The 27863-nt window shown below is 37.4% G+C and overlaps 1 protein-coding gene across 2 annotated transcripts in view; it reads right to left on the bottom strand.

Annotated features, from left to right (window-relative positions):
* LOC116564083 (cytosolic carboxypeptidase 6-like) overlaps positions 1-27027 on the bottom strand; it is a 705101-nt gene extending 678074 nt beyond the window's left edge. Inside the window, exons 1-2 of one of the 2 annotated variants that reach the window (XM_032297083.1) lie at positions 26828-27027; positions 4855-4996 (exon numbers count right to left, since the gene is read on the bottom strand). Coding sequence is in view for 1 of the 2 variants with exons in the window: in XM_032297082.1 (XP_032152973.1) it covers positions 26828-26861 (34 nt within the window). In the remaining variant the exon portion in view is untranslated. The remainder of the gene's footprint in view (positions 1-4854; positions 4997-26827) is intronic. The other variant, XM_032297082.1, reaches the window with a different exon arrangement.
* Between the last annotated feature and the right edge of the window lie 836 nt (positions 27028-27863).

The following is a 27863-nucleotide window of genomic DNA, read 5'->3' as shown; positions in this document are numbered from 1 at the left end:
GGGACATTATATAATGATAAAAAAAAAACTAGTGCAATGGGAAAATATCACAATCCAAAATATATATGCACCTAACACTAGAGCTCCCATTTACAAAACAATTACTACTAGACCTAAGAAATGAGATAGATAGGAACACAATAGTGGAGGACTTCAATACTCCACTGAGAGCACTAGACAGGTCATCAAGGCAGAAAATCAACAAAGAATAAACTTAAATCATACCCTAGAACAAATGGACTTAACAGATATTTACAAAACATTCTACCCAACAACTGCAGAATATACATCCTATTAATCAGCACATAGAACATTATCCAAGATAGGCCATATGATAAGGCACAAAACAAGTCTTAGTAAATTTAAGAAAATCAAACTTATATCAAGTAATCTCTCAGACCACAGGGGAATAAAACTCTAAATTAACTCCAAAAGGAACCCTCAAAAACCATGCAAATATATGGAAGTTAAATAATCTGCTCCTGAATGATCATTGGGTCAACAATAAAATCAAGATGGAAATGAAGTCTGAAAGTACACAAATAGATAATATAAGGTCACACCTCAGAGAACTAGAAAAACAAGAACAATACAAACTCAAACCCAGAAGAAGAAAAGAAGTAACCAAGATCAGAACAGAACTAAATGAAATTGAAAGAAACAACAACAAAAAAAAGATAAATAAAATAAATGAAACAAAACACTGGTTCTTTGAAAATATAAATGAAATTGATTATTAGTGAAATTAACCAAGAAAAGAAGAGAGAAGATCCAAATAAGCTCAATTAGAAATGAAACAGGAGATGTTACAACTGATACCACAGAAATACAAAAAATCATCCAAGACTGCTATGAACACTTCTATGTGCACAAACTGGAAAACTTGGAGGAGACGGAAAAATTCCTGGAAATATACAACCCTCCTATATTAAACCAGAAAGTTACAGGAACTCTAAACAGATGAATGACAAGCAGCAAGACTGAAACAATAATTTTTAAATTGCCAAAAAAAATAAAGTCCATGACAAAACAGATTCACAGGTGAATTGTATCAGACATTCAAAGAAGAATTGGTACCAATCCTACTGACACTTTTCCAAAAGACAGAAAAAGAGGTAATCATCCCTAAATCATTCTTTGAAGCCAGTATCACCCTAAAACAATACCAGGAAAAGATACAACAAAGAAAACTATAGACCAACATCCCTGATGAACATAGATGCCAAAAATCCTCAATAAAACACTAGCTAACTGAATCCAACAGCATATCAAATAGTTAATCCACCATGATCAAGTGGGTTTTACACCAGGAAAGCAGGGATGGTTTAACATATGCAAGTCAAGAAATGTAAAGCACCACATAAACAGAATTAAAAACAAAAATCACATGACTATCTCAACAGATACAGAAAAAGCAGTTGAAAAAATCCAGCATCACTTTATGTTTAAAACCCTCAGCAAGGCCGGGCGCGGTGGCTCAAGCCTGTAATCCCAGCACTGTGGGAGGCCGAGGCGGGTGGATCACGAGGTCAAGAGATCTAGACCATCCTGGTCAACATGGTGAAACCCCGTCTCTACTAAAAATACAAAAAAAAATTAGCTGGGCATGGTGGCGCGTGCCTGTAATCCCAGTGACTCAGGAGGCTGGGGCAGGAGAATTGCCTGAACCCAGGAGGCGGAGGTTGCGGTGAGCCGAGATCGTGCCATTGCACTCCAGCCTGGGTAACAAGAGCGAAACTCCGTCTCAAAAAAAAAAAAAAAAAAAACCCTCAGCAAAATCAGCATGGAAGGAAGGGACACCCCTTAAGGTAAAAAAAAAAAAAAAAACAGCCATATAAACAAACTCACAGACAACATTATACTGAATGGGAAAAAGTTGAAAACATTCTGCCTGAGAACTGGAACAAGACAAAGATGCCCACTTTCACCGCTTCTATTCAACACAGTACTGGAAGTCTTAGCCAGACCATTTAGACAAGAGAAAGAAAGAAAGGGCATCCAAGTCAATAAAGAAGAAGTCAAACTGTAGCTGTTTGCTGATGATATGATCATATACTCAGAAAGCCCTACAGATTAATCCAAAAAGCTCCTAGAACTGATAAATGAATTCAGGAAAGCTTCAGTATACAAAATTAATGTACACAAACAGTAGCTCTGCTATACACCAACTGCAACGAAGCTGAAAATCCAATCAAGAATTCAATCCCTTTTATTATCACTGCAAAAAATATTAGATATGCAGAATTATACCTAACAAAGGAGGTGGAGGTGAAAAATCTCTACAAGGAAAACTACAAAACACTGCTTAAGGATTTCATAGACAACACAAACAAATGAAAATCCCATGCTCATGGAGGCATAGAATCAATATTGAAAAACTGATCATAGTGCCAAAAACAATCTACAAATTCAACACAATTTCCATCAAAATACCATCATTATTCTTCACAAAACTAGAAAAAACAATCCTAAAATTCATATGCAACCAAAAAAGAGCCCACCTAGCCAAAGAAACCCTAAACAACCACACACACACACACACGAAAAAAAAGAAATCTGTAAGTATCATATTACCTGACTTCAAACTATATCATAAGGCAAAACAGTATGGTACTGGTATAAAAATAGGTACATAGACCAATGGAACAGAGTAGAGAACCCAGAAATAAACCCAAATACTTACAGCCAACTGATCTTTGACAAAGCAAACAAAAACATGAAGTAGGGAAAGGACACCTATTCAACAAATAGTGTTGCGATAAGTGGCAAGCCACATGTAGAAGAATGAAACTGGATTCTCATCTCTCACCCTATGCAAAAATCAACTCAAGATGGATCAAATACTTAAATCGAAGACCTGAAACCACAAAAATTCTAGAAGAAAATATCGGAAAAACCCTTCTAAACCTTGGTTTAGACAAAGACTTCATGACCAAGAATCCAAAAGCAAATGCAACAAAAATAAAGATAAATAGAAGGACTTGATAAAACTACAAAGCTTCTGCCCAGCAAAAGAAATGATCAGCCGGGCGCGGTGGCTCACGCCTGTAATCCCAGCACTTTGGGAGGCCGAGGCGGGTGGATCACGAGGTCAAGAGATCTAGACCATCCTGGTCAACACAGTGAAACCCCGTCTCTACTAAAAATACAAAAAATTAGCTGGGCATGGTGGCGTGTGCCTGTAATCCCAGCTAGTCAGGAGGCTGAGGCAGGAGAATTGCCTGAACCCAGGAGGCGGAGGTTGCGGTGAGCCGAGATCGCGCCATTGCACTCCAGCCTGGGTAACATGAGCGAAACTCCATCTCAAAAAAAAAAAAAAAAAGAAAGAAATGATCAGCACACTAAACAAACAACCCACAGAGCAGAGAAAACATTTGCAGTATATACATCTGACAAAAGACTAATATCTAGAATCTACAAGGAACTCAAACATATCAACAAGAAATCAAACAACCCCATCAAAAAGTGGGCTAAAGACATGAATAGACAATTCTCAAACGAAGATATACAAATCACCAATAAACATATAAAAAAAGTTCAATGTCACTAATGAGCAAGGTAATGCAAATCAAAACCACAATGTAATACCACCTTACTCCTGCAAGAATGGCAATAATGTAAAAATCAAAAAATAAGATATTGGTGTGGATGTGGTAAAAAAGGGAACATCTTTACACTGCTGGTGGGAATGTAAACTAGTGCAACCACTATGGAAAACAGTGTGGAGAGTCCTTAAAGAACTAAAAGTACCATTTGATCCAGCAATCCCACTACTGGGTATCTACCCAGAGGAAAAGAAATCATTATACAAAAAAAAGATACTCGTACAGGCACGTTTATAGCAACAAAATTCACAATTGTTAAAATATGGAACCAGCTCAAATGTGCATCAGTCGAGTACGTAAAGAAAATGTGGTATATATATACCATGGAATACTACTCAGCCACAAAAAAGAATGAAATAATGGCATTTGCAGCAACCTCGATGAAATTGGAGACAATTATTAAAAGTGAAGTAACTTAGGCATGGAAAACCAAATATCATGTGTTCTCAGTCATAAGTGGGAACTAAGCTATGAGCATGCAAAGGCATAAAAATAATACAATGGACTTTGGGGACTCAGGGAAAAGGGTGGAAGGGGGATCAAGGATAAAAGACTACACAATGAGTACAATGTACACTGGTTGGATGATGGGTGCACCAAAGCCTCAGAGTTCACCACTAAACAAAATAAAAAGAAATAATTTAAAAATTAAAAACATTTAAAAACTGGATATTTGATATTAAGGAATAATTTTTGTTATGATTTTATATACATGATGTGATTAAATATATGTCTGTGTAGGTGGTATCACCATATATATATATACATACATACATATATATATATATATATATACACACACACACATACACTAAATGTAACATATTTATAGAGAGAGAATATTTCAATATATCTCTCTAAAAGACACAGTTTATGTATAACAAAAAACACAAATACATGTGGTATATTTAGGAGTAAGTAGACTAAGTAAACCCTAATTAAGAGATAAAGCCTGATAGTAGAAGAGTGATTTTATGAAAGCGGGAGAAAAAAGAACACAACCTTACCTTACATCTCTGGTGAATTTTTTCAACTTATCCAGGAAAAAAACAATTTGTGTGTGTGTGTGTGTGTGTGTCCTGTGTGTGTGTCTGTGTGTGTGCGTACATATATATGTGTATACATTCACAGAGATGGTCTAAAACAGGAGTTGCAAATTTTAGAAGCTATGCAGTTAAAACAAAATGAGTGAAGCAGACTAAAAATAAGAAATTAAGGAGAAAATAGAGAGTGATGAGGACTATCATACTGAACAGTCTTTGTCCTCTGCTAAAGGTGGCACCAGCTGCTCAGCTCTAGCCAACAGTGAATATGCAGCAACACAGGCCCAGTTTTATCTAATCACATGGATCTTCCCAAGTCATAAATTCATATTTTTATGTGAAATCTTACTATTTTGAAACAATTGACAATCAATCTAATCTAATTAATTATTATCTTCATGATCCCAACAAAATATATCTGTAGCTTGATCCATTCTATGTGCTGCCAGTTTGCAACCTCTGGTCTAAGAGAAACTTAATATACCATGGCATGGTGGAAATGAAAGGAGGTGTATTCTAGCTTTTTCCTGATGACAAAAATTTATTTTGTTAACAGCCACTGAGATGAAAAAAGAAAGACTTCACCGGATTCACTGATACCTTCAGTGTATTTTTTGTGTAAATAAATTCTTGAAAGTAAGTTTTTTGTGGACAGTTCATTTATTACTCTCTCTCTCTCATTCCAAGGCATGGCTCCACTAAACAAGGCTCTAATAAATTAATTTGAAAGAGTTGTCATAAGCTTCAGTTTGAGTTGGTGAGTCAAATACATCAACGGTAACTGACTTTACCTTTAACTTATATAGCCAGTTTGGGAAAAGATACAATATCCCAATGTTAGCCAGGAAATTGTACTGGTTTACTCAGATTTATTTGAGCCCTTAAATCTATCCTATACATGGCCATAGAGACCATCAACAGAGGAATTTAACCATGGAGGACTTGTATGTAAGACATAGAAAAGACTACCAGAGGCCTTTCATCGTAATGCTACTATCTTTTTGGTTACTAGCATATGCATTACAGGATGCTAAGAGCCTCAAGTTTCTTATGTTTCTACTTTCTGTATGGATGCCAAATTTAAATTTTTAAATCTTATTATAATTCAAACATAACAAAAAAGCAAAGTAAAAATAACAAACTGTAAATTAACAAAATAAAAGTTAATAGAAGTTAATCAAAGTTAAAACAACAAAAAAGTAAAGTCCAAGGCTCAAGGAAGCTCACGTGAAGGAAAATGAGAGATTCTACTCACCAAGTCCAATGAGACATTCACTCACCCAATATTATCTCATGTCTGATATAAATTTGCTTATAACCTTGTAAGGAAAAATACACAAAATTAAGAAAGCTATACAAAAATAACTGGAATACAAGTAAGAATGTGATAAGTATGTTTCAAATAAATCTATATTAAAGTTAAATAAGCTGACATAAGTATGTTTTATTTAAATTCCTCATAACAATTTTTGCTTTTCCAAAATGAATAAATAAAATTTGCAAGGCAAAGAGATAGATAGTTTCAGAATTAAGAAATGTGGTTATTCCCTGGTGCATTCAAAGATTGCTTTACTATTCTCATCAGAAGCTGTTTTCTTAGATTCAGAAAACAAATATTAATAGAAAGTGGATTTTAAGCCTTGACTTACTATTTTTAATACTGCAATATTCAAAAGACAAACTTGATTTTTAGGAATTTCATATATATGAGTATTTTTAAAATTATATTTCCTAGCCTATTATTCTTAGCACTAAATATTCATAGTACTCAAGGTAGCTGGCAATGATAAACAGCATACAAATTTTACAACTGAAATCCCTAAGGACCAGAGAATTCTATTGGCCTGCCAGAGAGACAATAGTCAAGTAACGAAAAGAGAGAGAGAACAATAAAGGTTAAAAGGAAGGAAGAAGGGAACCAAAGATCTAGAGTATATTCAGTAGGCCAGTGTCTTTTATTTAACTGGAGCAAGGAAAGGGTAGATAAAGTACACAGCAGAAAAATTCAGGAACACTACAGCTGAAAAGTTTAAAGATTTTACATAATTTCTACATTCTTTGAAAAAGAAAGTTCTCGGGTGGAGCAAGACAGCTAAATAGAAGCCTCCATCAATCATCCTCCCCACAGGAACATCAAATGAACAACTATCCACACACACCAAAAAAGCACCTTAATAAGAACCAAAAATCAGGTGAGTGATCACTGTACCTGGTTTTAACTTCCTATTACTGAAAGAGGCACTTGAAGAGAGGAGGAAAAACAGTCTTAAATTGCCTAAGCCACTGCTTCCCCATCCTCAGGCAGAAGCTGTGTGGCACAGAAAAAAAATCTTTGCTCTTGGAGGAGAGAAAGAGTGCAGTGATTGTTGGACTTTGCATTGGAACTCAGTGCTGCCCTATCAAAGCAGAAAGCAACATTTAGCAGAAATCAGCCAGTACCCCCAGAAGAAACATTTAGACAAGTCCTAGAAAGAGGGTAATTACCCATCCCAGTAGTTAGAACCTGGGTTTCAGCAAGCCTGACCACCATGGACAAAAGGGCTCTGGCGTCCTAAATAAACCTGAAAGACAGTCCAGGCTACAAGAACTGTAATTCCTGGGAAAATCCTGGTGCTATGTTGGGCTCACAGACAGTGTGAGAAACCAGTCAGGGCAGCCAAGGGAATGCTTGTGCATCCCTCCCCTAACCCTAAGCAGTGCAGCTTACAGCAACAAAAATGACACCTTCTTTCCTCCAGAGAGGAGAGGGAAGACTGATGAAGGACTTTCTCTTGCAATTGGATACCAGCTCAGCCACAGTAGAATAGGGCACCAGACAGAGTCCTGAGGCCTCATTTCAGGCCTTAGCTCCCAAATGACGTTTCTAGACATACCCTGGGCAAGAAGGGAACCTGAGGCCTTGAAAGGAAGGGCAGGATGCATCATTTGCTGAGTAATGAGCCCATGGGCCCTGAATAATCAGCAGCTATATCCAGGCAGTGGGCCTTAGGTGAGAATTAAAACATGCTGGCTTCAGGTGTCACCCAGCACATTCTCAGCTGCGGTGGCTATGGGGAGGAACGCCTTCTACTTGAGAAAAGGAGAGGGAAGAATAATGGTGACTTGTCTTTCACTCAAGTACCAACTCGGCCACAGAGGGACACAGTACCACATGGACTCTTGGAATAAGCTATTCCAGGCGTATAGAGCATCAGGGAGATTCCTAAGGTTTCCAGGCCCTAGCTCCCAGGTAGCATCTCCAGACTTGCCCAGGAATGGGGTGAACTGACTGCCCTGAAGGGAAGAACACAAGCCTTACTGACTTAGCCACCTGCTGACAAACATAGGCAGTAGCCATGTAGTGGTTATTTTAGGCCTTTGGTGAGATCCAAGGATATGCTGGCTTCAGGTCTGATCCAGCACAGTCCCAGTGGTGGTGGCCACATGAGTTCTTAGGCCACCCCTCCCTCAGCTCAGGGTAGCTCAGTACAGATAGAGAGACTTTGTTTGTAACAAAATCAGGGAAGAGAGTAAGAGTTCTGCCTGGTAATCCAGAAAATTACTCCAGATTTTATCCAAAACAACCAAGATGGTACCTATTGGAGTCTGGAAGAGCCACAGCATTAATGGGTTTCATGTGCCCCCAAATGCACATACAATTGCAGTAGCCAAAATCTTAGACCACAATACCTAAGTCCCTTCAATACTTGGAAAACCTTCCAAAAAAGGACAAGAAAAAACAAGCTCAGACTGCAAAGACTATAATAAACACCTAACTCTTCAATGCCCATACACCAACGAAAATCTACAAGCATCCAGACCATTCAGGAAGACATGATCTTACACAATGAACTAAATAAGTCAGCAGTGACCAATCATGGAGTCACAGAGGTATGTGATCTTTCAGACAGAGAATTCAAAATAGCTGTTTTGAGGAAAGTCAGCAAAATTCAATATAACACAGAGAAGGAATTCAGAATGCTATCAGATAAATTAAACAAATTAAAACAAATAAAAAGTATCAAGCAGAAATTCTGGAGTTGAAAACTGAAATTGATATACTGAAGAATATATCAGAGTCTCTTAATAGCAGAATCGATCACACAGAAGAAAAGAATTAGTGAGCTTGAAGGCAGGCTATTTGAAAACACAGAATCAGAGGAGAAAAAACAAAAAAGACTTAAAAAGAATTAAACATGCCTACAAGATCTAGAATATAGCCTCAAAGGGCACATCTAAGAGTTATTAGCCTTAGAAAGGAGGGAGAGAGAGAGACAGACAGACAGAGAGAGAGAGAGAGAGAGGAGTAGACAGTTTATCAAAGGATAATAAAAGAGAATTTCCCAAAGCTATAGAAAGATATTAATATTCAAGTACAAGAAGCTTATAGAAAACCAAGCAGATTTAACACAAAGGTTATCTAAAAGCATTTAATAATCAAACTCCCAAAGGTCAAAGATAAAGGATCCTAAAAGCAGCAAGAGAAAAGAAACAAATAATGGACAATGGAGCTCCAATACATCTGGCAGCAGACTTTTTTTTGTTTTTTATGTCATCTTTGTTATGTCTGGTTTTTTTTTTAATTGCATTTTAGGTTTTGGGGTACAAGTGAAGAACATGCAAGATTGTTGCATAGGTACACACATGGCAGTGTGATTTGCTGCCTTCCTCCCCTTCACCTATATCTGGCATTTCTCCCCATGCTATCTCTTCCCAACTCCCCACCCCGCCGTCCCTCCCCTATTTTCCCCCAACAGACCCCAGTGTGTAGTGTTCCCCACCCTGTGTCCATGTGTTCTCATTGGTCAACACCCGCCTATGAGTGAGAACATGCAGTGTTTGATTTTCTGCTCTTGTGTCAGTTTGCTGAGAATGATGGTTTCCAGGTTCATCCATGTCCCTACAAAGGACACGAACTCATCATTTTTGATGGCTGCATAATATTCCATGGTGTATATGTACCACGTTTTCCCTGTCCAGTCTATCATCAATGGGCATTTGGGTTGGTTCCAGGTCTTTGCTATTGTAAACGTTGGGCAGCAGACTTTTCAATGGAAACCTTACAAGCCAGGAGAAACAATCATGACATATTTAAAGTATAGGATGAAAAAAAACTTTTGCCCTAGAATAGTGTATCTGGCTAAAATATCCTTAAAACATGAAGGAAAAATAAAGACTTTCCCAGACAAACAAAAGCTGAGGGATTTCATCATCATTAGACTTGTCTGACAAAAAAATGCCAAAGGGAGTTCTTCAATCTAAAAGAAAAGGACATGAATGAGCAGGAAGAAATCACTAGGATGTACAAAACTCACTGTTAGCAGTCACTACACAAAAGACACAGAATGTTATAACACTGTAATTGTGGTATGTAAACTACTCCTATCTTGAGTATAAAGACTAAAAGATGAACCATCAAAAATAATAATCACAACAACTTTTCAAGACAAAGACAGTATAACAAGATATAAATAGAAACAAAAATTTTAAGGGGATGGGACTTAAGGTGCAGAGTTTTTATTAGTTTTCTCTTTACTTGTTTGTTTATGCAATCAGTGTTGTCATTAGTTTAAAATAACGGGTTATAAGATTTTAATTGCAAGCCCCATGGTTAACTTCAAATCAAAAAACATATGAGGAACACAAAAAATAAAAAATTAGAAATCAAAACATACCACACCACAGAAAAACATCTTCACTAAAAGCAAAACAAGGATAGAAAGAAAGAAACCACAAAAGAATCAAAAAACAAATAACAAAATGGCAGAAGTCCTTACTTAAGCATAACTTTGAATGTAAGTGGAATAAACTCCCCAATCAAAAGACATGGATAAGAAAACAAGATCCAAGAATCTGTTGTGTATAAGAAACACACTTCTGGCTACATACGGTGGTGGCTCACATCTATAAACCCTGCACTTTGGGAAGTCAAGGAGAGAAGACTGGTTGAGCTCAGGAGTTCAAGACCAGACTGGGCAACAAAATGAGATTCTGTCCCTACAAAAATAAAATAAAATAAAAAGCTGGGTGTGGCTGCACATGCCTGTAGTCCCAGATACTCAGGAGGCTGAGGCAAGAGGATTGCTTGAACCCAGGAGATCAAGACTGAGTGAGATATGATCATGCCACTGTACTCCAGCCTAGGTGACAGAGTGAGGCCCTGTCCAAATAAAAGGAAAAAATAAAAACACTTCCCCTTTAAAGACAGACATGGACTAAAAATAAAAGAATGAAAAAAGGTATTCCATGCAAATAGAAACACAAAAAGAGCAAGAGTCACTATATTTATACCAGACAAAAGAAATTTCAAGAAGAAAAACTATGAAAGAGACAAGGTCATGATCTAATGATAAAGGGGTCAATTCAGCAAGAGGATAAAACAATTAGAAATATATGTACCCAACACTGGAGCACCTAATATACAAAGAAAATATTATTAGAGCTAAAGAGAGAGATAGACACCAATATAATAATAGCTACAGACTTCCACACCCCGCTTTTAGCATTGGACAGATAAACCATACAGAACATCAACATCAACAAAGAAACATCAGATGTAATCTGCACTATAGACCAAATGAATCTACCAGATATTTACAAAACATTTCAACCAATGGCTGAAGAATCCACATTTTTCTCCTCAGCGTATGCCTCATTCTCAAGGATAGACCACATATTAAGACACAAAACAAGTCTTTAAATTTTTTTTGAAATAAAATTATATCAAGTGTCTTCTGAACACAAGGGAATAAAAGTAGAACTCAAGAACAAGAGGAATTTTGGAATCTATAGAAACACATGGAAATTAAACACTATGCTCCTGAATGACCAGTGGGTCAATGAAGAAATTAAGAAAAGAAAATGAACGTTTTCTTAAATAAGAAAGACACAATATACCAAAACCTATGGGATATGGCACTAGCAGTACTAAGCGGAGAGTTTATTGCCATAAGAACTTACATCAAAAAAGTAGAAAAACTTAAAATTAACAACCTAATGCTACATCTTAAAGAACTGGAAAATCAAGGCCAAGACAAAACCAAAATTAATAGAAAAAAAGTAATAAAGATTAAAGAAGAAATATTTGAAATTGAACTGAAGAAAGTAATATAAAAGAGTAACAAAACAAAAAACTTGGCTCTTTGAAAAAGATAAACCAAACTGACAAACTTTTAGCCAGACTAAGACAAAAAGACAAGACTCAAATAAATAAAATCAGAGATGAAAAAAGGAGACACTAAAACTGATACGGCAGATATTTAAATGCTCATTAGAGGCTACTATGAGCAACCATATACCAATCAAATGAAAAACCTAGCAGAAATGCATAAATTCCTAGACACATACAACCTACGAAGATTGAACCATGAAAAAATCCAAAACCTAAACAGAACTATAATAAGTAATGAGGTAGAAGCCATAATAAAAAGTCCCCAGCAAAGAAAACCCCAAGACCCAATGACCTTACTGCTGAATTTTACCAAACATTTAAAAAACTAGTACCAATCCTGCTCAAACTATTTTGAAAAACAAAGGAGAAGGGAATACTGCTAAACTCATTCTACGAGTCCAGTATTACCCTGATACCAAAACCACACAAAGATGTACCTAGGGGAAAAAAAAAAAAAAAAAAAAACTACATGCCAGTATCCCTGATGAGCAAAAACTGACACAAAAATCTTCCACAAAATACTGGCAAACTGAAGTCATTCATCATGACCAAGTGGAATTTATCCCAGTGATGCAAGGATGGCTCAACATATATAAATCAATAAATATGATACATCATATCAACAGAATAAAGGACAAAAACTATATAATCATTTCAATTGACGCTGAAAAAGCATTTGATAAAATTCAACATCCCGTCATTATAAAATAAAAAAACCTCAAAAAACTGAATAAATATACCTCAATACAACAAAAAACCTATATGACAGACCACAGGTAGTATCATGCTGAATAGAGAAAAACTGAAAGCCTATCCTCTGAAATCTGGAACACAACAAAGATGCTCACTTTCAACACTGTTATTCAACATATTAATGAAAGCCCTACCCAGAGCAGTCAGACAAGAGAAAAAAATAAAGGGCATCCAAATTGTAAAAGCAGAAGTCAAATTATTCTTATTTATAGACTATCTTATATTTGAAAAAAAAAAAGTAAAGACTCCACCAAAAAACTATTAGAACTGATAAATAAAGTTGCAGGGTACAAAATCCACATACAAATATCAGTAGCATTTTTATATGCCAACAATGAACAATCTAAAAAAGAAATCAAAAAAACTAATTCCATTTACAATAGTCTCAAATACAATTAAGTACCAAAATATTAACTTAACTAAAGAAGTGAAAGCTCTCTACAGTGAAAACTATGAAATATTGAACGAAGAAATTAAAGAATAAAATAAATCAAAAAATAAAAAGGTATTCAATGTTCATGGATTAGAAGAATCAATATTATTAAAATGTTCATACTACCCAAAGCAATCTACAGATTCAATGCAATCTATATCAAAATACCAATGAGATTCTTCCCAGAAATAGAAAAAACAATCCCAAAATTTGTATGAAACCACAAAAAAAAAAAAACAGAAGAGCCAAACCTACACTAAGCAAAAAGAACCAAACTGGAGAAATCACATTATCTGACTTTAAATTATACTTTAGAGCTATAGTAACCAAAATAGCATGGTACTGGCATAAAAACAGACACAAAGACCAATGAGATAGAATAGAGAACCCAGAAACAAATCCACACACATACAATGAAATTATTTTCAACAAAGGTGCCAAGAACATACATTGGGGAAAAGACAGTCTCCTCAGTAAATGGTGCTGGGAAAACTGAATATCCATATGCAGAAAAATAAAACTAGACCTCTATATCTTGCCATATACAACAATCAAATCAAAATAGATTCAAGACTTAAATCTAAAAAAAATCAAACTATGAAGCTACTACAAGAAAATGTTTGGGATACTCTTCAGGACACTGGACTGGACAAAGATTTCTGGAGCAATATCTCACAAGTTCAAGCAACCAAAGTAAAAATGGACAAATGGGATCACATCAAGTTAAAAAGCATCTGCAAACCAAAGGATATAATCAACAAATTTAAGAGGCAACTCACAAAATGGGAGAAAATATTTGCAAACTACATATAACACAGAGAAGGAATTCAGAATTCTATCAGGTAAATTTAACAAAAAGATGTGTTAAATGTATTTATTTGTTAAAGGGATTAATAACCAGAATATATAGGAGCTCAAACAACTTTATAGGAAAAAAATCTAATAATCTGATCAAAAAATGGGCAAAAGATTTGAATAGATATTTTTCAAAATAAGACATACAAATGGCAAACAGGCATATGAAAAGGTGTTCGACATCACTGATCATCAGAGAAGTGTAAATCAAAACTACAGTGAGATATAATCTCACCCAGTTAAAATGTCTTATATCAAAAAGACAGGCAATAACAAATTCTGGAGAGGATATAGAGAAAAGGGAATCCTTGTATACTGCTGGTGGGAATGTAAATTAGTACAACCACTATTGAGAACAGTTTAGAGGTTCCTCAAGAAACTAAAAATGGAGCTACCTATGATCCAGCAATTCCACTGCTGGGTATATAATGAAAAGAAATCAGTATTTTGAAGAAATATCTGCACTCCTTTGTTTATTGCAGCATTGTTTACGATAGCTAATATTTGGAAGCAACCTAAGTGTCCAACAACAGATGAATGGATTAAAAAAAATGTGGTACATACACACAATAGAGTGCTATTCAGCCATAAAAAAGAATGAGATCTTGTCGTTTGCAACAATGTGGATGGAACTGGAGATCATTATGCTAAGTGAAATAAACCAAGCACAGAAAGACAAATATCATCATATGTTCTCACTTATTTGTGGGATATACAAATCAAAATAACTGAACTCATGGACATAGAAAGAAGAATGTTTACAAGAGGCTGGGAAGGCTAGTGGGAGGCTGGGCATAGTTAATCGGTTAAAAAAAAAACTGGAATGAATAAGATCTACCATAAGATCTGCTATCGTGATAGCCAAATAGGGTGACTATAGTCAATAATAATTGTACATTTTAAAATAACTTAGAGTGTAATTAGATTGTTTGTAATTCAAAGGATAAATGCTTGAGGGGATGGATACCCCATTCTCCTTGATGTGCTTGTTTCACATTGCATATCTGTATCAAAATATCTCATGTACCATAATAAATATATACACCTACTACATACCCACAATTTTTTTTAATTTTTAAGAAAAAATAAGAAAAAAATTAAATTAGCACTATAAGGACATTTAGCTTGCTAGGACAGCAACAAAGGTAATTTATCTATCCTCCTGATAATACTTAATCCTGTTTTTGAAAACTAATAAAAACTCTTAAGCTTTCAAAATATGTCTATGTTCCAAGAAGACATCAACAGGATAAGGATGCTTTTGTCACCCTAAAAGCAAGAAGCCCATTCCCAGAGCTTTTTAAGTGTTTAGTGAGTTTTCAAGGGTGACTTGGTAACTTTTGATAACCTAAATGTGAAACTGCATTAAAATTATATACCTGAAGAAAATTATATTTTATCAGAATCACATGTAACGTGCCAACTTGAAACCACCTTGATAATAAGGATGTACAAGTAATAAAGAAAAAATATGCCCTTGTTTGTTTCCACCAAAAAGTAATTTGACCCTGGAATCATAATTTGGTTCATTAGTTAGTTACAATACCCACTGTCTCAGAACATAACCACTTCTAATTTTCATTAAAAATATATACAGTACTTCAGTTGTCTATTAGGTTCCTTAATTGAAGATACTCAATCGAATTAAAGATACACTGATCCAGTCACAACGTAAAATCTCCCAAAAATAGAAAAGCTATAATCACTATAACACAACCTGAAATTAGTCCCAAACTGGCAAATTTAAAGGAAGAAACATTCCTCTTTCTTAAGGCTTTATTAAATCAGGTTCTAGGAATTAATAAAAAGAGTAAACTAGATCATGAGACCCTCCTCAAAATATAGGGGAAAGTTGCTTTCTTGAAGCTGAATCCTAGACTATGCATGGTTTATATTAAATTGAAGCAAAACTATCAGTCTCATCAGAGAAAATAAAAATTACCTACCTCTTTTATTAAAGCATTTGGTTTTCAACCAGCTATATAATACGTGTGATGCAAATTAAAGACCCCACAATTTGATAAACCTAAACTGAGATAAAAGCTTTGTAGTCTTTTACAGGAAAGTTTAAAACATTTACAATTGTTAGTAAGCTGCAAAAAGGTTACTAGCATTTCTCATAATCACTGCTATCCTTGTGGTGGTACATCATTATCCTTGGTAACGACACTACTAAGATGAAAAGTTACAGTATTACAGCATAGAATCATACTTCCAATTTTTAGCAAAATTATTTTAAGTTCTTCCTAATATATTTATGACACTGAGACTGATGTCCCATCCAAATACATTTATAAAATTGTTTTCGTAAAGTACCTGTGGTAGTTATATGACTGGAGAAGATCTTTAAACATGTATAAAGCTATATGTCTAACAGAATGAAAGGCACCAATTAATCCAATTAGTTAGTGAAGACAGTTTCTCCTATACTATATGCATTACGTATACCTCACAACCTTATTGGGAAAAGGACTAGTATTTCCATTTTAAAGATGAAAACTGGGTTAAAGAAACACTATTACACACTAATTAGAGGAGTTGAATGTTTTAAATCTTATCTTTGTAATTTCAAAATCCATGCCCTATATACTATATCATGCTGTCAACAGGGACAGATACATCCAAATGAGGTTTTAAAGGCTGGTGGTGGTGGCTCACACCTGTAATCCCAGCACTTTGGGAGTCCAAGGCAGATGGATCACGAGTTCAAGAGAACAAGACCATCCTGGCCAACATGGTGAAACCCCATTTCCACTAAAAATACGAAAATTAGCTGGGTGTGGTGGCAGGCACCTGTAGTCCCAGCTACTCGGGAAGCTGAGGCAGGAGAATCGTTTGAACCCAGGAGGCGAAGGTTGCAGTGGACTGACATCAATCACCCCACCGCACTCCAGTCTGGCTAAGTGGGACTCTGTCTCAAAGAAAAAAATAAACAAAACAATCTAAGGGCCAGCATTTACTTTGGACCTGCTCTAGCACAAATGTTATTATATCAACCCTTTTCACCAAAGTATTCCTACTTTCAAGATCAGTTTCCTAAATAGACCTCATAACTAATGAACAGAGGATTTCTCTCTTTTTTTCCTTCTTCTTTTTTTTTTTTTTTTTTTTTTGAGACAGAGTCTTGCTCTGTGCAATGGCACAATCTCAGCTCACTGCAACCTCCGCCTTCTGGATTCAAGCAATTCTCCTGCCTCAGCCACCTGAGTAGCTGGGACTACAGGTGCCTGCCACCACACCCAGCTAATTTTCGTATTTTTAGTAGAGATGGGGTTTCACCATGTTGGCCAGGCTGGCCTTGAATTCCTGACCTCAGGCGATCCACCCACCTCAGCCTCCCAAAGTGCTGGCATTACAGCCATGAGCCACCATGCCTAGCCCAAAGAGTTTCTTAATTTGAGCTTCAGGATTTTATATCTTGAAATCATTTTAAATTTTTCTGTGCTTACACATAGTGTGCACTTCCATGAGGAAGAATTCATTGGTTTTTATCAGTTAATCAAGGGAATTTGTAACTCCAGAAATGTTTAAGAATCTGAGGAGAGAGGAAGAAATGTAGTCTTTAGCTCTGTTAATAGGTGTGCAATCTTAACATTCTAAGTGAGCATTATTGTCTCACCTCCACAACTTTCTGATGCACATATTGCTTTCCTTGCCCTTCATTACTTCTCTCCACACTTCTGCCTACCACCTTCACTGGGCTAACTCCTTCTCATCACTCATGACTCAATTAATTTATCCCTTATTCTAATCTAAGACACCTTCCTGAACTACTACCACATCCTGCAGGCTTTCAGGGAACCATTCTCTGGCCTCAGAATTCTGTTGCCTAAATGATAATTTTCTAGCTCTATTTCTCCTCCACTAAAATAGGAGCTCCTTGAAGGCAATGACTTTTTCTAATACAGCTCTAAATTTCTAGAGTTTAGCACAATGCTTGGTACACAGAAGGTATTTAATATAGTTTAGAATGAACAAACAGTTTTAAAAATAAATAAAAATCCTGGGAAACAGAGTGAGATCCCTCTCTACAAAATATTTAAAAACTAGTTGGGTGTGGTGGCATGTGCCTGTAGCTCCAGTCAGTTGGGAGGCTGAGATGAGGCAACCACTTGAGCTGGGAAATCAAGGCTGCAGTGAGCCATGATCATGCCACTGCATTCCAGCCTGGATGAAAGTGTAAGACCCTGTCTCAAAACATAAACAAATATACCCAAAGCAAACCTAAGCAAAAAATCAAAAAAACAAAGCCAGAGGTATCACATTACCTGACTTCAAACTATACTATAATGCTACAGTAACTAAGACAGCATGATACCAGTACAAAAACAGACACACAGACCCATGGAACACAATAGAGGAACCAGGAATAAAGCTGCACACCTACAACTATCTGATCTTTGACAAAATAGACAAAAACAAGCAATAGGGAAATGACTCCCTATTCAATAAACAGTGCTGGGATAACTGGCTAGTCATATGCAGAAGATTGAAACTGGACCACCTTCCTTTTACCATATACAAGAATCAAAGCAAGATGGATTAAAGACTTAAATGTAAAACCTAAAACTATAAAAACCATAAACAAAAACCTAGGAAATACCATTCTGGAACTAGGCCCTGGCAGAGATTTGATGATGAACACATGAAAAGCAATTGCAACAAAAACAAAAATTGACAAGTGTGACCTAATTAAACTAAAGAGCTTCTGCACAGCCAAAGAAACTATCAACAGAGTAACCAGACAACCTAAAGAATGTGAGAAAATTTTTGCAAACTATGCATTTGACTAAGGTCTAATATCCAGAATCTAAAAGGAACTTAAACAAATTAACAGGCTAGGCACAGTGGCTCACACCTGTAATCCTAGCACTTTGGGAGGCCAAGGTGGGCAGATCACCTAATGTCAGGAGTTCCAGACCAGAAAGGCCAACATGGCAAAACCTTATCTCTACTAAAAAATACAAAAATTAGCCAGGTATGGTGGTGCATGCCTGTAATCCCAGCTATTCATAAGGCTGAGGCAGGATAATCCATCTTGGGCAACAGAGTGAGACTTTGTCTCAAAAAATATGATAAATAAATATAAAAATAATGGGCTGGGCATGGTGGCTCATGCCTGTAATCCCAGCACTTTGGGAGGCCAAGGTGGGTGGATCACAAGGCCACGAGTTCTACACCAACCTGGCCAACATGATGAAACCCTGTCTCTACTAAAGATACCAAAAATTAGCCAGGCCTGGTGGTGCGTGCCTATAATCCCAGCTACTCGGGAGGCTGAGGCAGGAGATCACTTGAACCCAGGAGGCAGAGGTTGCAGTGAGCCAAGATCATGCCATTGCACTCCAGCCTAGGCAACAGGGCAAGACTCTGTCTAAAAATAATAATAATAAATAATAATAATCAGGCAAAGAAGATGAACAGACACTTCTCAGAAGACATACATGCGGCCAAAAAAGTATATGAAAAAATGCTCAACATACACATACATGTGGCCATATGATAAATGCTCAACATCACTAGTAATTGGAGAAATGCAAATCAAAACCACAATGAAATACCATTTCATACCAGTCAGAATGGCTATTACTAAAAATCAAAAAACAACAGATGCTGGTAAGGCTGCAGAGAAAGGGGAACACATACACATTGCTAATATGAATATAAATTAGTTCAGCTACTGTAGAAAGCGCTTTGGATATATCTCAAAGAACTGATAACAGAACTACCATTTGATCCAGTAGTCCCACTACTGAGTATATAACCAAAGGAATATAAATTGTTCTACCGTAAAGACACATGCACACATATGTTCATCGCCACACTATTCACAAGAGCAAACACATGAAATCAACCCAAAGCCCATCAACAGTGGACAGGAAAAAAATGTGCTATATCACAGAATACTGCACATAAAAAAGAAAGCCATAAAAAGAAACAAGTCCTTTGCAACAACATGGGTGGAACTGGAGGCCATTATACTAAGGATATTAACACAGGAACAGAAAACCAAGCACCGCATATTCTCACTTATAAACGGAAGCTAACCACTAACTACACATGGAGACAAAGAAGGGAACAATAGACACTGAGATGTGCTTGAGGGTGGAGGGTGGCAGGAAGTTGAGGATTGAAAAACCACCTGTTGGATACTATGCTTATTACCTGGGTGATGAAATAACCTGTACACCAAACCCCAACAACATGCAATTTATCCATATAACAAACCTGTGCATGTACCTGCGAACCTAAAATAGAAGTTGAAAAGGAAAAAAGTAAAAATACATACATACATGCATAAAATAACACAGCCCATACATACTAATTTCTTCCACAAAGCCACCACACAGAGATTCATCTACTACTCCGGAAAGATAGACAAGCAAACTGGCCAGGTGTGGTGGCTCATGCCTGTAATCCCAGCACTTTGGGAGGCCAAGGCGGGGAGATCACCTGAGGTTAGGAGTTCAAGACCAGCCCGACTAAAATGGAGAAACTCTGTCTCTACTAAAAATACAAAATTAGCCGGGCATGGTGGCGCATGCCTGTAATCCCAGCTACTTGGGAGGCTGAGGCAGGAGAACTGCTTGAACCCAGGAGGCAGAGGTTGCAGTGAGCAGAGATCGCGCCATTGCTCTCCGGCCTGGGCAACAAGAGTGAAATTGTGTCTCAGAAAAAACAAAGAAAGAAAAGAAAAGAAAGACAAGCAAACTATAATTATTGGCAGGTTACTTTTGATGTTCCCTTCCCCAAGTCTCAGAGATTTATTTCCATAAGATTGTTCAAAATATTTATTTAGGAATTTACAATCTTATATAAAAGTCTGCAATCCTAAAATAAAATTTCAGAAGTCCTTTTGTGTTTCTTTGTTTTGTTTTCTTCAGTTGACATGAAAGTTCATTTTTTTCCAAGTCTGTTTACAGACTCAAAAGTACACAACCAATGATTCTCAAATATATATGACAAATAACAAACATTCTCCTTTGGAGTTTAGAAAAAGAGAAATTTCTTTTATGGATCCCATTAAATCAATGAGGAATATAAAAAGTAAAGATTAGCATATTCTCATATGGTGAAACTTATCAATGCATTACTGCAAGCTTTTAAAGTTGCAATAATTTTTATAATCAGAAACATCAAATTCATCTAAGAATAAAATTTTTCCTTAAATCCATATTAAAATTAATGCCTACTCCATTGCTGAAATTTAACAATTAATAAAAATACTCTAAACTCACATAAAACTGTGCTGTTCTTAAATGACTCAAAGGCAAAGTCGTGATTTTGTTTAGAATATATATGCAAAATATTCACATCCTTTCACCTTCTTAATATATACAGATCTTTAGTATCTTTCATTGAAAGTGACACTGAGCCACGATGCTGAAACTGAAGCAAATTACAACATTCATAGATCTCAGAAATATAGGTATTATCAAAGATCCTTGAAGAAACAAGCACATAAACTTTCTGTCAAAAAATAGTGTTTTCTGTACCAACACTTTTGAGATCTTAATAAAGTTATAGCTCACTTATAATATAGAAAATCTAAAAGTGACGAATATATTTTAAACTTTTGAAAATATTTCCAAAAATGAATAAAATTATGTAAGTCCACATTCCCTTTTCCATAATTCTAAAATCACCAAATATCTAACTTTGGCACCAAAACTAATTTGATAGCAAAACTCGACCCAAATTTATGTGACTCCATTTATAATTTTTATTCACTTACTGTGAATGTGATTTTTTTTTTCTTTTTTTTTTGAGATGTAGTCTGGCTCTGCCGCCAGGTTGAAGTGCAGTGGCATGATCTTGTCTCATTGCAACTTCCACCTCCCAGGTTCAAGCAATTCTCCTGCCTCAGCCTCCCAAGTAGCTGGGACTACAGGCACGTGCCACAACACCTGGCTAATTTTTGTATTTTTAGTAAAGACAGGGTTTCACTATGTTGGCCAGGATGGTCTCCATCTCTTGACTTCATGATCCATCTGCCTCGGCCTCCCAAAGTGCTGCGATTACCGGTGAATGTGATATTGGTGTGCTTGATCACATGGTACTATTTCATACCCCATTGGGGGTATTAGGTAATTGACAGTACATATGCAATATTGCCTTTCCATAATAAAAAGAAATCTGACTTCTGAAATGTATTTGCATCCAAACCTGCCAGATAAGGGACTGCAGATCTGGATTTCCTCTTCTTTTAAAGGTGATTTTCTACTATGCCTTTAAGAAAAATATATTGGCCAGGCACAGTGGCTCAAGCCTGTAATCCCAGCACTTTGGGAGGCCGAGGTGGGTGGATCATGAGGTCAAGAGATCGAGACCATCCTGATCAACATGGTGAAACCTCGTCTCTACTAAAAATACAAAAAAAATTAGTTGGGCATGGTGGCGCACGCCTGTAATCCCAGCTACTCAGGAGGCTGAGGCAGGAGAATTGCTTGAATCCAGGAGGTGGAGGTTGTGGTGAGCTGAGATCTTGCCATTGCACTCCAACCTGGGTAACAAGAGTGAAACTCTGTCTCAAAAAAAAAAAAAAAGAAAAATATATTATCTTTCTCTCTCTCTCTCTCTCTCTCGCTCTCTCTCTCTCTCTCTCACACACACACACACACACACACCAATTAAGATATAATTTCTTTGTGAGTGTAAGACATTGTATACTTTCCATACCTTTTCTCTAATTCTCACCAAAAAAGTAGCTGTTATTATTCCCAGTTAAAAAATACAAAAACTAAAACAAAAAAGGCTTAACTATTACTTTGCCCAACCACTAACACAAGCTATCAAATAATATTCTCATTTCTAAGGTTTTTAAATTTTCAACACTCTGCCCATAATTGGTTTCAGATTCATGCAGAACTGCTTTTTAAAGTAGACCCATTTATTTCACAGAGAGTGACCAAGGTACAGTCCATTTTAACACACTGCATCATTTTTTTTTTAAATCTGTCTATACAGACCTCCACAAAATTACCTGACAAAATAGAAAAACAAATTATTTTACCAGCTAATTAAAACAAAAGCTTTTTATGATAGCTGAAACAGAGGAAGATGAAGCTAAGAAAAAGAAGCAGGTGCAATATAGCATGAGACTAATACTCCTACATTTAATTAACTGGAAGTTTTTCTTTCTTATTAGTATTGATAATCAAATTTATAGGGAAAAAGAAAAGTCCTGACAATTGTGTCCCCATTTCAAAGCACAAGATTTAAAAGAAGAAACTTCCTTTTGTAAATCTGACCTTCTTACAGAGCTATGTACATGTTCTTGTAAGAAGCTTGAATATAAGAAGTTTCAAATGTATTGCATATACTTTACATATAAAAGCATGCTTAAGATATCTTAAGTATCCATTCATTCCTCCAGGAAATCCTCAAAATCTACCTCATATAGAGACCAGTCCCATGATACACAGTTCAGGTAACAATTCTACATTCTCTAAAACTTAACGTCTGCCTTTCTTCTGATAGCAAAGCAGTGAAAACCAATGAAGAAAAAATAGAATTTCTTATATGTTTACACAGTTGCTTTTATATGTAAAGTATATGTAATAAATTTGAAATTTTTTTATATTCAAGCTTCAAGTGAACTAAGGACATAATATTTGACACTTCAAGTATATTATTTCTAATATTCACAATTATCCTGCAAATATCATCCCAATTTTATAAATGAGGAAACTGAAGATTAGTAAACTTGAGTCCAAGGTTCATATCTAATAAGTCACAGAAGTAGGGTTTATACAAGCATCTAAGCACAGTTCCTTCCATTTCACCTTGCTAGAATATACTTAGCTTAGAATATTTCCTGTAAGGCAGGAATTTTCATCATGGCTATGATTTCTTCAGAATGTGGTATGTTGTAACACAAACAGAAAGCCAAATCATGAATCTGGATAATATTTAAATTGTCAAAAAAAACTAATCTTCTACTAATTATTTGCAGATCTTAATCAAGTTGTCAACTTCTCTGTGCTAAAGCTTCTCCACGTATAAAATATAGGGAATAACTTAGAGAGTTGGTATGAGACTGAAGTAAAATGTATAAAGCACTTAATACAATGTGTGATACAAAATAAACACTTCATAAATGTTAGCTATTTCAAGTGAGATGAGAAATTACCAGATGGCCATATTTTGTACCAAGTGACTCCAGCCAGCAATAGCTGGATACCTAACCCAAAAACAGTCAATCCTGACACTGGACTATGATTTAGTAGTAAAAGATGATGAGAGTCAGTAAAACTTCTCTCTCTTGGAAATTTGAATTAAAGACTGAGGCATTTATTTGCCTAAATGGCCTAGCTTTTCACCATCATCCATTTCCTACCATCAATGCTACCAATGACCTCTCTGTTGCTAAATCCAATTTTTTAGCCTTCATTTTGCATTGCTTGACAGCATTCAGTCTATTGAGTATTCCATTTATCTTGAAACATTCCTTTGGTTGTACTCTGATCTCTTCAGTCTCTTTGAAAGGCACTGAAATATTGCAGCTACTAAACACTTCATGCCAGGCCTCTTCTCCCTCTAGGCAATTTCATCCACACCCATGGCTTAAGTAATTATTTCTGTGTCAAAATAATTATCTCTATGTCAGTTTAAACTTTTCTTGTAAATTCAACTGCCTTGTCAATCTCTCTGCTTATTTGGATGTCATAAAGATAACTCAGTCTCCATACATTTAAAACCAAATTCATGATCTTTTCTCTCACACCTAGCCAAGGCCCCTTCCAATGCTCCCTAACCCAGTAACGGCACCACTAACTATCCAGTTGCACAATTAGAACATGAGACGTCTTTGATACTTCCTTCTCCATCATCTTCATATTTCACTAAGTCCTATTAATTTTATCTCCTAAGTATTTCTCAATTCCTTCTCTCCATATCCTCTGCTACCTTCTAAGGTCTCTCTATATGCACTCTTGTATCCTCTGTACTCTCCACACTGTAGCTGATGGAGAGTATATCCAATATCCACTCTTGTATCCTCTGTACTCTCCACATTGTAGCCAGAGTTACTTTTTAATTATTCTAATCATGGCATGCTCCCATTTAAAAGCCTTCAGTGGCTTCCCATTATTCTTAGGATTTCTGGCCCAAATTCATATCATAGTTTACAAAGTACTGGAAGATCTGGCTTCAGCCTACCTCTTCTCTCTTCCCATTGCCCCGCATGTACCCACATTTCTCTCCTTTCAGTTCCTTAAACACAGCATATCAGTTTCCACCTGTCTTGGGGTCTTTGCACATGGTTTTTCTGCTGTCTGGATCTCTCTTTGCCCTCTTCTTCAATTATCCAAACTCTATCATATCTCAGCGAAAATATCACTTCCAGACAATATCAGTAATTCAGTTATTCATTTAAGAAATATTTATTGAGAACATACTATACTTAGAACAATTCTAGACATGTGGTGTTGATAAAACAATGCCCTTGTAGAGCTTACATTGTAGTGGAAGGGGACAGGTAATAAGCAAAACAAGTTAGTAAATTAAGTAATATGTTCAAAGGCAATAAATGCTATGAGAAAAAAGGGAAAAGAAGAACAAGGAAAGCTAATACAAAGCAGGGAATTTCCAGTGCCTAATTTATTGCCTGGCATATAGCTAACACTCAATAAATATTTGCTGAGTGGATGAATGAATAAAGGAATGAGCATGTTCAAGTTATGAGGGAGCTAAAACTACAAGTAGAGGAGCTACTCAGTAAAACAGAGATGCCATGAAAGAAAGGTAAATAATGAGGTCTTGAAAGTTATTGGTTCCTTGAACCATTTCTGATGGTGTCATAGTTTTCAGTTCCAGTTTCTGGGGTGTGTATATGCTATAAACACACACACGCGCACACACACACACACACACACACATACACCCCTCAGGACTGAAATAATTCAAGTGGATTCTCTTGTAATGGTAATACCTGATCAGGACACATATACAAGGTTATGTATACCACTGCCACCACCCATCACACACATACCCCCAAATCACTGCTTTTCCACCCACACACCCATGTAATCCCATGACATCCAGTTCTTCAGTGGTCTGCCTCATTTAGAGGCAACTCCCTCCCGTATACTCAAAACTGTAAAAACCTTTGCTTTCTTCTATGACCCTGTAAGGCACCTAAAGCCAGTATCTCACAAAGCCCAGCCATATGCACAAGGGGTCCCCTCAGGAATATGATTTTGGGTCTCCCTTCCTGTCAGTCTCCCTGTCCCTTAAAGACTATCTTCCACCCACAGAAGTGTGGACATGCACTCCTTTGTGATTCTGAATGACCTTCAAGATCACTGATCCCACATACACTCACACTCAGGCTTCAGCCTCCTTTAGTAGGCACCTAAAGGACTGGGGCTCTGAGTGTCCCCTCAAGGCCTCTTGTCTTTTTAAGGGCTCATACAAGATTATTTACATAAATTTCTCTGTGACCAGGGGTGACCCTGAGGACACTGCACATCCCCAAACACAAATACTCTAACTCCCCCTTCCATGGCACTGTCTGATATTAAAGTAACACACCTTCCACGTATAGCTCCCTTTTTAGAGTCAGAGCCTCCTACTCCCACCCCCAGCCCAAATCATGCCCCTTTTAGGGATCTCTCCCATGCTCCCACAGAGCTGTGTACACCCTTTCCATGACACAGCCTAGCCCTAGGATTAGCCTTTACCACAGGTGATCCCAAGATTAGGGTCCTGGGTCTTCCCTCGGGTCCCAGCCCCTACCAGGCCCATGCTCCCTCAGAAGTCTGCACACTCCCTCACACTCCCGTCCACCACCTGGACTTCAAGGTCCCTGCCCGCCATTCAGAGGGGTACACACCTCCCTTGACCCCTGACCCTGAGGTCATAACCCACCGCGCATATATACAGGGGCGCCTCTTCAGGAGTAGGGCCATGCCAGAGTCCCCTATCCCTTGAGGCCCAGGACAGCCTGACCGCCTCAGCCTTCCCCAGATCAACCGCCCCCACAGACCTGCCTCAGGAGCCGTCTGGCTTCGCTCCGCCATTTTTGTTGTCCCTCAGTCTCGGAGCCCACGCGAAAACAGCGGGGCAGTAGGGAGCGGGTGGTGGGATCAGCCGGCTGACAGGAGCTCCCTCAGGAAGACGCGGCACGACGGTTGCCAGGGCAACGGGCGGCCGGCGCGCGGGCCGCCTGCGCGCGGCCGAGGGCGAGACGGACGCCTGGGAGGAGCTTGCGTCTGAGGCCCCGCCCCCGCGGTGCCAGCTGGGTCGGGAGCCGGGACCCTGGCTCCGCGACGCTGCTCTCCCACAACGGAGCCGCCGCATCCTGGCAAATAAGCAGGCTCTGCCACCCCTAGAGCGCAGGGGCCAGGTCTGTAGGGATGGCACTTTCTTGCCTGGGTCCTCGTACTGATAGCCCAGGCTAGCTAACCTGGCTTTTCTGTGGTTGATGCTCAACTTTGGGGACTTAGGACAGGTTTCTTGATTTCCCAGAGCTTCTCTTGGCTTGCCTGGGTGACTTGTCTTCAACTGAAACGCATCGAATACCAACTGTGTGCTCACCTCAACCCAAACACACACAGGCCCAAAGGGTTCTGACTCCTTGCTCCTCCGCGATGGCAGCAACTCTCAACAAGAAAAAACTTACCTTTTTGCTGATGTATTTTTCAGTAAATATGGGATGCTCTTTCCCACCTTTCAGTAGTGACACACATTATCTTCTAAGACCAACCTGGAACATTACCCTTCCTGACCAGCTCTGCCCTCCCACAGTACCCTGTATATGCCCTCTGTTTCAAATGCTTTTATGCATGATTTCCTTCTCGACCATGAGCTCTCTGATACCTGGGGTTGATCTCTTATCTTTGTATACTCCATAGTGAAGTGTGGTGCATGACACAAAGTAGGTATTCAGTCAATGTCTTCTTAATGGAAAATGATGGTAATCTGAAAGGAAGTGAGGTGGAGAAAGTGAAAGGGGAAAGGGGGAAAACGCTAACAAAAATGTGTTATTGAGCTGATTGCTTTAGTAGACAACTATTTTTAAT

The sequence above is a fragment of the Sapajus apella genome, unplaced genomic scaffold, assembly GCF_009761245.1.
Source record: "Sapajus apella isolate SASKATOON/1434 unplaced genomic scaffold, GSC_monkey_1.0 scaffold36, whole genome shotgun sequence".
NCBI lineage: Eukaryota > Metazoa > Chordata > Mammalia > Primates > Cebidae > Sapajus > Sapajus apella.
The sequence above is the reverse complement of the archived record's forward strand: the minus strand, read 5'-3'. Positions and strand labels throughout refer to the sequence as shown.